General features: G+C 32.0%; 1 protein-coding gene across 1 annotated transcript in view; it reads right to left on the bottom strand.

The window, feature by feature from the left end:
• The window catches only part of LOC108766454 (voltage-dependent calcium channel subunit alpha-2/delta-4), a 14,121-nt gene extending 2,112 nt beyond the window's left edge, over window positions 1–12,009 (bottom strand). The window contains exons 1-8 of the mRNA XM_018515755.1: window positions 11,864–12,009; window positions 11,117–11,333; window positions 6,598–6,729; window positions 3,677–4,279; window positions 1,164–1,300; window positions 923–1,003; window positions 722–802; window positions 184–258 (exon numbers count right to left, since the gene is read on the bottom strand). Of these exons, the coding sequence (XP_018371257.1) occupies window positions 184–258; window positions 722–802; window positions 923–1,003; window positions 1,164–1,300; window positions 3,677–4,279; window positions 6,598–6,729; window positions 11,117–11,279 (1,272 nt within the window). The 5' untranslated portion in view covers window positions 11,280–11,333; window positions 11,864–12,009. The remainder of the gene's footprint in view (window positions 1–183; window positions 259–721; window positions 803–922; window positions 1,004–1,163; window positions 1,301–3,676; window positions 4,280–6,597; window positions 6,730–11,116; window positions 11,334–11,863) is intronic.
• Between the last annotated feature and the right edge of the window lie 1,021 nt (window positions 12,010–13,030).

Genomic DNA, 13,030 nt, shown 5'->3' with positions numbered 1-13,030 from the left:
GCCGGAGAGATGGGAAAAAGTAGTAGAAAATGGAGGAAATTACTTTGATTAAGGTATTCATTCATCTTCCCTTCGAAACAAATCGAGACGAAAAAACGATAGGAATTAAGTTTAACACCTAATATATTTGTGAAATTATTTGAGCACGTTGTTGTTATTTGTTGCGATGACATTAATACTCACAAGAAGTCGTAGGTCGGGATGATATAGAATTCTGCCATTATTGTCAACAATAAATGAATATCCATTAACTCCTAACTGTAATGTGAAAAACGCATTGGTAATACGTATTATGACGTCAATGAGCAAAATATATAAACATGGACTGATCGCACCAATTTGGTGGCTAATTATGATTGAATATCTTTCTCCAATACATTGGTTTGTATTTTTCTAAAAATAAAACATTTCTTGTTTTATTTAATTCTCGCTTTTATTTTTCATCTATTATTTAAGATAAAATTGTATAAAACTCTATAAAAAAAGATCTGACAAAGGCCAAAGGATAATTTATAGTCGATTCTTAAGTTTAAGACCGTTTTACATACAGTCTTAAGATGTCATGAACCAATCAGAGAGTCGCATTAAAAATTTTTTGACATTACTTAAGACAGTCTTAAAATAAGAACAGACTATGAATATCGACCAAAGAGCCAAGTCTTTCTGAAGCCAAGCAATTGGTGTGACCAGGCCGAATAATGAAGAAAACATTAGTTTATACCTTGTAAGGCGGCACGAGTTTCTGAATTTCTTCAATAGGTACATCGGTACCGACAATACCCAATAAATTAGCCGTTTTCACCTTAGAATGATAACATATAATGAAATACAATTTATTTATATATTACTTCACACATTTAAAGTGGCGCTCGCGCAATATTAATACGTCAGCACATAACTATTGTGTTTGAAGTATAATTACCGTATAATTCCGGCGATCTAAAATCGGAGCTGTCACAGATGTCATCAATTGGCCCCGATTTTCTCTGCCATATCTACTACTCTGAAGGTCAATTGTTATTAATGTAGAAATGCCGCAGAATATTTATGCATAAGTATATGACAATAAAAAATTATACATTTATAAAAATATTCCGCAATGCATGAATTAATCAATGTAATTAATATAATAATTATTTATGTGTGTGAATTAAATCGCTTACTTTTCCACCTATGTAAGCAGGACTCCAATGAAGAGGATGATCATGTTGATAGAGTACCATAGGCCGCGCTAAAACTTTCACGTACTCGAAAACTTTATTATGGATTTCGTCTGCGTTCGTTATTCTCGCGTAAAATCCTATAGAAATCGATATTATTAACATAAGATATTATACATAACATTTTATTTTTTTAATATTCGATGTTATAGTCAAGTATAAATTGTATTTCTCAATCTTTATATATAAATATACTCTACTTTTATATAATTCTTAATATTTAAAAGGTTATGAGATTTTAAAAATAAAAAAAAGTAGAATTTTTCTTCCACTAATTTAAAACTATAAAAATAAAATCTGTATAAATTAGTAGTCGTGAGTAAATCATTAAAAGTTGTAAAATTTATCTCTCAACATTCCAATTGTACTTTTCTTAAAACTTTATTTGCAAAACAGTGGTCACGGTTTCAAATACGATTTATCCGATTAATTTGGTTTTTTATTAACCTCTGTACAATTTTTTTTATCGAGTTATTCAACATGGAAGCAAAAAGGATCATTTTTGCTTCAACGTTGAATAACTCGGAGAAAAAAAATCGTAGTTTCATAAAAAAACAAATTAAAATTTTAACTTGTGCGTAAAGTGCATACATCGAGCTGTTTGCCCAATAATTTTTGTGCAAACGAATTGTCGGCAAAAGTGATGTAGGCAAACGATGCTGTAAGCAATCGATTTGTAGGCAAAAGGAGCCGTCTCTAAATAATTATATATAATAAAATTAAATAATATTTGTTAAATAATGCATATTTGGCAACATCTCCTTAAAATATTAATTTCCAGACTTAATGCCCTGGGGAAAATTTTTTTTTAATTGTTATGTAATTTTTCATAATTTTGGAATTTCTATAATTTGGTAACTTTTTAAATAATTTCTGATTTTTTAAATGAATTAGAATATATTTTTCAGAAATGTGGCTGAGAAAATATGGTATACATCTTTTTCTCAAAATTTTTTACATACATGCGTGAATTCTGAAATATTTTATGATTTGTCATAATTTTTACAGAAAACTTATAAAATCTGAAGAAGTTTAAGATATCTTTCAGAAACCTTTTTATAAATTTAAAATATAAAAAATTCTCTAAAAACATTATTATGATATATTATGAGAATGTATTATTATGAGATAAAAGATATGATAATGATAGTGTTATAAGACATTATGAATTTTTTTTCTTGCGTGCTTTTTTTCTTGTGTGAACATGTCAAAGTTTAAAATACACGATTGATACTCAAAATTTTATTAACAGAATAATGAACGCATATAACCGTAATACTTTTGGAATTTTCTAAAGCAATGCTGGAATTTACTTGCAACTTTCGGGCGATTTTTAGCTTGTTTCATACTTCACCAACTCGATCGGCATTTAGACTGCGCGCGGGTTGATAAGGCGGGAACTTAATTAAAAATCAGCGCAAAAGTTGCAAGTAAATTCCAGTACTGCTCTAAATAGTGTGTCGTACATGTAATGAGAGTAAAGAGTAGCTACCAATTTGAACACTTATTATAATAAAAAATTAAACAAAATTTAAAAACTTTTCATTCAGTTTAAACTTATAAAAATTGAGTAGCATAACTATAAATTAGACAGCTACAAATTAAATTGACGCTTAACACTTTAAGGAGACATAGCTATATGTGAGTTACTTAACAAAAGTTGTTCAGTTTGATTCAATTAGTAATCAGGTTTATTACTCTTTTCAGTTTATTTAACTTAACAATCAGTTGTTCAGATTTATTACTCTTTTAAGTTTATTGCTATTTTCCGGTAACACCCTATATGTATATTAACATCACTTTTAATTTTCTAATATAATGTCATTTTTTCATATTACTCCTTTATTTCAAAAATGACATAATTCACAAAACATGATTTTCGAGTTTTTACCATGAATTAGTTAGATAAGCATTACTGTATCAGTCATTAAAAGTGAATACGAACTATATTTAAAAAATCGTCAAAACGTCGTATCTCTAAATGGATGATTTTAAAAAATCGTCAAATTCATCACAACTAAAAAAGGAATAATTATTTTAAGGATTGTGAAACAATAATGACAAAAATGGCATTTGATTGTTGTTAAGAATATATTTTGTCAATATTATTTAATTAGTCAACAATAATTTTCTGTCAAATTAAAAAGTAGTTTTACCAAGAAACTTAATTTTCTGAATTGTGTCACTTTTAAAGGGAATGATATATTTGGCTAACCATTAGCAAAACTATAGTTTACAGCATAAGGAATTCATAGAAATAATTCAAAGGATAAAAAGGAAATATAAATATAACTTTACCGTTCCAATTTTTAAAATAATTTTTCCCGAAAACAAAACCTTGTATAAACAAAAATTGACTACGTTTTATTTTTTTCTTTTTCACGTAGAATCATTCTTTTTCTGATTACATTACTGGTTGTGAGACTTTGTACATCTGTAAACTATCGATGAGTAACCTTTAGTGGTGCATGCCGTGTTTTGGAGATCAAGACTCTTGTCACCACCGATGAGATAGGTAAAGATCCGTACGGGCATATGCGGCCAATTGTAACGCTTTATCACTTCTGCAGGTGGGCCATCGGTGTCGGATGTGATCAACATAATGGCCTGGTTGCATTGGCTTCCCTGGCTGGAGCGGTTGTATTTATGGAGAATCTCGAAGGCGGTGCTGAGCGCGGCTGAAATATTGGTCATAGCGTCCTCGTGTTTCAGGGAACTTAAAGCTACCTTCATCTCGTGAATGTTTTCAGGTGACGCCTGCACCAGGCTATCCTTGAAGCACTGCACTATTTCCTCGGCATTCTCGCCATAACGATATACGTTTATATAATCGTCCGGTCCTAAAGTATCCAAGACGACTTTCGTTGTAGCTATTGTTAATCGTCGATTCCGGTCAGACGTGTACGTCGCGCTATCGATCAATATCGCTAGATCTTTCGGGCTGTTTGCTGCCCCAACAAACCAATTCGACATCCTAAAATCATACACATCACGAACTGTTCGATGATGCAAGGACCTAGATGTTCCGGGTGTACCCTCCATCGGTGGCCATGATATCGCTGTAACATATAAATATATAATAAACCGCATTTCTTACATAAATTTAACCCTAAAATGCTACCGCATGTAAATTTTACGTGCAAGTAAGCGAAGTCATTTCATCATTGAGCTATGTCTTTAGTGATCATCAAAAGATTCCATCTACCATTCTCTAAAAACTAGAACAAACAGGGACAAGTTTTTAAAAATTAAGTACATTATGTATCAGTTTGGAGCCCCTGTAATCAGTATTTTAACAGAGAACGTGTTAAAAGTGCAATTATATCTGAAATAAATTTATTTAATAAAAAAAATACATATCGTATTATTCGAAACATTTAACTTTGACCGAAATGATGGCGTTCTCTGCTGTATTTGGTGTATTCGTATGTACGGTTGTTCTAAAGAATATACACTACTCAACAAAAAATAGGGAACACTTTAGAACACGTTCAAAATCGCGCAATATTCAGAACACCGTAACTCGGTGAAAAATTATTGCACACAAAAATCAAGAAAGCATTTGAAGGCTTGAAATATTTACTTTTGAAATCGGTAATTGATATTTCAATCTGACTGATTCTTTACGGGGATATATAGACTCAAATGGATACCTATCAAATCTGAAAAATTTTTACAAACTTTACAAAGATCTATGGAGTGAGGTAAAAATCACACAAAAATGTGGGTTACAGCAGTTGAAAGAGTGAATCTTTACCTTCAATTTGCTTTTTCATTGAGTGCTGTACGATTTTTCTTCACCGAGATATTGAACATTGAAGTAAAAGTGGTCATTTTTGCTTCAACGTTCAGCACTCAATAAAATCGTACAGCACTCAATAAAGCAAATGGAAGGTAAAGATTCACTCTTTCAACTGCTGTAAACCGCATTTTTGTGTGATTTTTACTTCCCGCTATAGACTTTTATAAAATTTGTACAAAGTTTTTCAGATTTGACGGGTATCTATTTGTGTCCGTATAGCTCCGTAAAAGATCAGCCCAATTGAAATATCTATTACCGATTTCAAAAGTAAAGAGTTCAGCTTTTAAAATGCTTTTTTAAAAATCTCATTACGATCATTTTTGACGAAGTTATTCTATCTTGAAGTTAAAGGATTATTTAGAATTAGCGTTAAAAAAACCAAAATCAATGTTTGAAATAATCATTTTAAAGTTTAAAGCCATAACTTTCGAATGCTTCAAATTATGTTTCTATGTAAAAATTTTATTACAAACGATGCTAATTTGAAGTTGATCTTTTAAAATTAAAAAATAAACTTCAACTTTGATGACGTGCATGGAATAAAAAATCTTCATTGGATAACGCTAATGTAGGCGGTAAACGTTATTTTTCAAGAAATGATAAGAACACTTCAAAAATCCCTATCAAAAAAACATCACATAATAATGTAAAAGATATGTTTTACACGATAGTGTTTTAGTTTTAGACATCTGTATTAAATTTTTCAAGAAAATTTTTTTATTTTAAAATAACCTGCATTTTTGCTTCAACGTTCAATTATTCGATGAAGAAAAATCGTACAGCACTCAATAAAAAAGCAAATTGAAGGTAAAAATTGACTCTTTCGACTACCGTAAATCGCATTTTTGTGTGAATTTTACTTCACGCCATAGAACTTCGTAAAGTTCGTAAAAATTTTTCGGGTATAAGATTTGATGGGTATCCATTTGTGTCCGTATATTTCCGTAAAGAATCAGTCAGATTGAAATATCACTTACCGATTTCAAAAGTAGAGATTTCAAGCTTTTAAATGCTTTTTTTGATTTTTTGTCTGCGATAATTTTTCATCGAGTTACGGTGTTCTGAATATTGCGTAATTTTGATCGTGTTCTAAAGTGTTCCCTATTTTTTGCTAAGTAGTGTGTCTATGTTAAAAGTAAATGTATAAATTAAAAGTAAATTTATGCTGGTTCTTTGATCTTAACATTTTATATGCAGAAAAATTAAAAGAAGTCAGATTACGTAAAAAATTCATATTATTCAGTTAAAAAAAAGTAGAGGTGACCTTTATGTGATCTTAAAAAATCAATTAATTTCGAAAACTGATTTTGTGTACATATAATTTCATAGTTTGATCGCATCCGAATTATCGGAGATCATATCCGGATATGGAGAAAACGCTTTGTTTTCAGCTACACTGAGAATGCAGATAATATCTGGATATATTTTCATAAAATCGCACCTTATGGCATTTCATATATCTGTTTTTCAATATTTTATTCAATTATCATCTGATTGGTTTCGCCATTTTTCATCAATCAAAAATAGGACAAGATTAACCAGAATCTTACTTCCATTAGACACCAGTTTAAATACCTGGGAAGCGACGTAGAAATCCTGTCGTCGCTCCATAATATTGCCATGATAGCGTAGGGTCACTCTCATAATTATTAACAAATAACAGATCCAAGTACTCGCTCCACTGAATACCCGAGGCAACGTCACGCTCTGCAAGAGTAAAGAATCAATTTGCCGTAGCACGTAACTAAAGCTGAAATCACACGATTTCTTGAACGATAAGCATGAATACATGCATGCCTGCTCTGACGCATACTAAGGGTGCGTTCCGAGTTACGCATGAAGCGCATAGACTGCACAGAAAGTCGTTCCGATTTAACTAATGCGCGCATCAGAAGCTCTTTGGTAGTGCCGAGAATTCCCTAGGTTGTACTATCCGTACTGTATTCTTAGCACTCTTCCCAGCGCATTGACTGCTTCTATTTCGACTTGAGGCAGTTGATGCGTCTGATGCGTTCATGCTGTCTATGCGCATGATTTGTAATTTGGAACGAGCAGGAACGAGTAACGGACAATCACAACAGTGAACGAATAAACAGTGACGTATCCGTAATTTTTTCAACTCCAATTTGTTTTCCACGTGATTTATCTACCATTAATAGAAAAAAATAACGTCTGCATATCACTTAGAAATATGTCTTCGACTTCATTTTCACTATCGCTCGATTCGGAACTATCATCGAAACTTTCATCATTTTTCTTCAAAAGTATTAAAGAAGAAATTACAATTACTGGAAATCGTTTATTGATGTCTTGTATAGCGTCCATCTTGAACTCACACAGGAATGCATAGGAAATCGTTCCGAATAATTAAAGCGCTTCATGCACATTGACTAAACGGAACGATTTCAAAGCGTTACGCACCAGTAATGCAGTCTATGCGTTTCATGCGCAACTCGGAACGTACCCTAAAATATGTTTATGCATTAAGCACGGCTCATAGGCGTGATTTTTTTGTTTATTATGCATCATGATGCAAGTAGACAATCGTTTTTTTTTCACAATAGTTTTCAATAGCTTCTTGAAAACTATTGAGAAATATAACTATTTAGAACTATTCAAGGAACTACGAATGTCATGTAGTATTATGGGACATTACTATTCATAACTATTGGAGCGAATAGTAACTATTTACGCATTTACTATTCGTTACTATTAGAATCGTAATATGTATATTATAAATTGGAGCCATTTTAACATCATGATGATTTTTTGTTTTGTTTGAATATGTTTTTCAATTTATTGCATATAATAGCTTTTAAAAACATTTCTGTTAAAACATTTCATATGACATATTGCAAAATCCTTTCAGAATTGTTGCACATGAGATGTGAAAGGTTGAAATATTTCTAAAAATTTTTCGTAACACACATACAATCGGTGCTGTATGAATGTTTCACTTCGTATAACCAAGAGGTAGCATGGAGTGAATCTTGCTACGTGAAAAATCGAAACCCACATGGAAATTTATCCATTAAAATATTCATCAATTTACGTTCGATTAATTATCCAATCTACCAGAAGTCCTTCCGATCAATTCTTTTCAATCAATTGTCCTTTCAATGAATTGTAATTTTGACCATAATTTTGTAATTTTACATCTTTCTGATCAATTTTCTTTCGATGAATTGTCCGTTCAATAGATTGATTTTCGATGAATTGTTTTCGATCAATTGACCGGAAATGCGGACACTCATTACATGTTAGTGATGTTAGTTTCGACTGAAACCATATAGCTCTTCTTCGTAAATATTAATTTTAATATGTGTATTTATTGTTTTTCAATAATTAAATTTTGATACTTATAAAGAAGAAGTGTTTATATTTATTATTTGGCCAAAATTGACACATAATACTGTTTCAATAAATTATGATATTTATGAAAAAAAAAGTATATGATATATGGGCATGTCTATATATATGCAATAGAAAGTACTATATATATAAAAACTCTTCAAATAAATTAATAATAAAAACGTACATACATATAGCCTTTATTGGATTCTTATTTTTTAATTTTGGTTTTGGTTTCGGTTGAAATTGACATGTAGCTGAGTATTTCGGTTCAGTTTCGGCAAAAGTTTCGGTCGGACTCTGGTGATCAAACCCAAATAGTACAACAGCGCTTGCAAAGCGCTAAAAAAAATGATTATATACGCTTTTTTAGCGCTTTGTTAACGTTTTGTAAGCGTTGTTGTGTGCTACTTGAGAAGATCTTTTAATCACCAGATGGAGCCATTTTTGGCTCCTTAAACAATTTCCCCACTTTTAACGACTCATCCCTGTTGCCGTTACGAAGTGAAATTGTGCGCAATTAATTTAAAGTAGACGAAAATTATCGAAAGAGAGGCATGCTTTCTCGTGTCTGGCGGCCAACTTGTTTAACGGAAAGCTCTGGATATTTGCGAAAGTTCTATCTGGCTGTCGAGCCATGTTCATCGAAGTGAAAGCTTTCCTAATCTGGCCTTATCTCGTGGAAATTTCTTTAAGAAAAAAAAAGTTATAGAGCACGCGACGAAGTTGTGCCGTCGTTCGCTAACATGGTCACAAATTTGACGAAAAAATCGCGTATGTAGGCGCAGGTGGGATTGAACTCGGATCTACAAATCGTGAGTCAATCGCAAAGGAATATTATTGTTTATAGTAGAAACAATGATATTCCAATAATATAACAATAATATTTAATAATATTAACAAGATTATGTTATATTAAACACAACAAAAGACAGGCCAATGAGAGTACAACGCAGGTCACCACGCGCAATTTAATAAATAGTGAATTATAAAATACATACATTCTAAATATAAAATTATTTGTACACGTTTTGACTCTCTTTGGAGTCATCCCCAGCGAAACATGAGATATTCAAATTACTCCCTCGTAAGATAATTAAACGGTTAGTCACTTCTGGATTGCATGATTCAAAGTGGAATCTGTTTAACTAGTATCGATAACAAATATCAAACTGCACGAGGAACATATCGACAAAAGAAGAAAGTATTAATAAAACATAGCGTAGCGACTGCAATCCGCCATCAATCAGATGTAACGTAAAAATTATATGGATGGAAAGTGTTAAAGGTGTATGTTGTCAGTTCAATGTTTAAAATGTGTCTGACATTATAATTTCTTTTATAAAAAAATATTTTATTATAGTGTTTTGCAAAGCTCTTAAAGTGTGGTATAAGAATATGCAATGAAAAATGAAAAACTCCGTTAAACAAATTCAGAGTGATCTTGCCTTGACCTTAACAATACCACCCAATACCAAGGTCAAACCAATAATTCTATCTTATGTTCACCTGGAAGTTCTGCTAGTGAAAAACGCTATTAATAACAATATCACGCTATCGACTGTGAACAGTGTTGATAGTAGCATTTGCATTCATAGTGCTGATAGCGTCTTCCTGAACGCATATTTAGCATCAACATTAGCAGCTATTGTTTTTTTAACATTAAAGGCTATGGCACACAAAAAACTTAAGGCAACAAGACGTATGCAGTAAGGAAGTCAACATGTTGGATTGGCTACTGCTTACGTTATGACCTTACGGATTCTCCTGTGATTGATCAATTCACTTACTGATTGTATTTTATTGCTTAAGTTTTTTTGTGTGCCATAGCCCTTATAACCAATTTCTGATTGATCATTTATTATGGACGAGTGCGCATCCACGGGAATGACACACCTTTGACTATTTCAAAATTTATTGCTAGTACTGAAAATCTATAGTACACGTGACGTAAACTATAGATAGATTTTCAGTACTGGCAGTAAATTTTGAAATACAGTCCTAGTTTTCTTTCATCATGACAGCATGTATGTGTTATCATTTAAAGAATCGAGCATCGTGTGATTCCAGTTTCAATCCAGCTGAATCAGAGAATCTTCCTCATTTAGAAAGATACACTACTCAATAAAATTAAAGGATCATCTGTTCCACTCTGCAAAAATAGACAAATTTCAAGATAGAAGAACTTTGCCAAAAGTCATTGTATCGAGATGTTATGTCGGTACTTTAGAAAACGGTTTTATTGATATTTTATGGAGTTACACAAACATAAATGAAGATGCATCAAATCTCAAATTTTTTTACGAAGTTCCATTGCGCGAAATTAAAAATTGTACATAAATGCGGTTTACAGGTTTTTTATCATCTTGATACTGTAAGAAATAAGCGACAACTCGAGAAAGATATCAGGGCGCTCCGAGATTCAAACCCAGGCCTGGTCCCCTCCGTAATGGTAGACTTTCATCCTGCCACTGAGCCACACAGTCCTGATAGCTTACTTTGTTGTACCTATTTCCTCTAAATTTCTTACAATACGATGATTTTTGACGAAGTTCTTCTATCTCAAAATTTGCCTATTTTTACAGAATAAAACAAATAATCCTTTAGTTGAGTAGTGTAGTTAAGATAATAATCCTTTCTCATTTAAACTATGAAGCAATAAAAGAATACAGATGACTTTCATTCATAGATATCTACATGTACCGATTGGCATCTTGTTAAATTCATTTATCGCGATGCTTACCATTGTCTTTAATTCCATTTGGCAGGAGCACGGCAGATAAACTAACGTTCACTGCTAGATTATCGAAATGGCGATTCGTAGCGAGAAACATCTCCTGTGCGGGACCCTTTTCATCGCTAATGAAGTTATTAAGCCGATGCGAAGCGTAATACTTGGGCGACATGTTTCCTTCCCTCGGCGCCGATACTGCAGCCTGTTCGGCGCTCTCCACTAATCTCTATGAATGGAACAAATAATGTTATGTTTAAAAAATATTTTATTTAGCGCTAAGCTTCAAATGATTTATAACCTATTTCAAAATTCAATATAGAATTTCGCTTATAATACTGTTCAACAAAAAATTATTTTTTTTGAACGTAAGAATGGGAGTAATCGTTTCCTGTAATTTTTTAGGTACTGAATATTATTCTGTTTACCACATTGTTGTATTATGTCACATTTTTGAGAAATTTGAAATCATCAAGAGAAGATTATTTGAATACATTTTGACATATTATATAATTACATTTACAATATATGATGTGGAGTTTTATTATAATCAAATTTAAAGGGACACTGGAGTGACACAATTATTGATTACAGCCGTATAAAAATCTTTGAATTGACTGAAGGGAATGAAAAATTACGGGATTGAAGTAAAAGCAAAATTAGGAAGTGGGGCAGTTTTTATATTGAAATAAAAAAAAGTTAAAACTTACAGTTTCCAACTCGTAGAGTTGTCACTTGACGTAAACGGTTTCTTAATACAAAAATTCTATAACTCGTATGGATAAAATATTGCACTATCCATCAAATTACGTGAACGAACAATACTGATAATGAGTTTATAGAAGATTGAAAGGTAAAAAAAGATTTATACTGTGATTTGTAAATTACGTGTATACGTATGCTTAGCAAAGATTCAGAATAGTAAATAGAGCAGTAATTGTCTAGCAGTAGGTAACAAATCTTGCAAAAAATGGTATTACAATATGTTAGAGAAGGACAGGTATATGCGTTTGAATGAGACAAAATGATAATGTAAGAAATAAATTAAAGATGTCACAAATATCGACATTTTTAATTTAGAATTAAAAAAGTATTTTGACATTGATCAGGATCATGGCACACAAAAAAACTTAAACAGTAAAACGTAAGCAATAAACGAATTGACCAATCACGGTAGAGTCCATAAGGCCATTAATGTAAGCAGTAGCCAATCCAACATGCTGATTTTCTTACTGCTTACGTCTTACTGCCTTAAGTTTTTTGTGTGCCATGTTCAAACTCGGCCACTCCAGCATCCCCTTTAAGAAAATGCTGGAGTGCACTGTTTTACCAATGAAGTATGATTTAATTTTCCTCGACTCGTTTCTCTTAATTGCACTTACGGATTGAAAAGTTCTTCTCCACAAAAGTATTGACAACAACACTGACTGCCAGCTATAATTTAATACAAAAAATGAAAAAAAAATAAAAAATTGTAGTTTTGTTACCAGCTCCTGCAGTCAACTCGTCACAATATGTGCTGCATATAAGAGTTTCAGATTTTACCCGTTTAAAATAAGTAGCCAGCAGCCTATAGAAAACCTCGAAGAACAATACTATGCCTGTAGAAATGAGCTAGGAGCTTTAATATAAGAGAAAAGAGTCGCCAAAAATTTCGTTCGTATGCTACGAATAAAATCAACGTAAAGCCATGAAATCGAACAGTATTTTAGTTGATCTCTTTCTAAGAGATGTCAATATGTTAGATAAGAATTAAGAACAGATGAATGCGTTTGAGCGAGACACAACGATACATAATAAGTATAAGAAATGAATGAAAGATGTCACTATTATCAAATTTGGAATTTTAAAAAGTCTGTACTATCGACTTCGATCAAGTTCGATCCCATAAGAGGATATGCTTACTAAAATCGTCTTGTTTTATCG

This window comes from Trachymyrmex cornetzi, unplaced genomic scaffold, assembly GCF_001594075.2.
Source record: "Trachymyrmex cornetzi isolate Tcor2-1 unplaced genomic scaffold, Tcor1.1 scaffold590, whole genome shotgun sequence".
Classification (NCBI taxonomy): Eukaryota; Metazoa; Arthropoda; class Insecta; order Hymenoptera; family Formicidae; genus Trachymyrmex; species Trachymyrmex cornetzi.
Note: the sequence above shows the minus strand (reverse complement) of the source record. Positions and strands in the feature narration are given on the sequence as shown.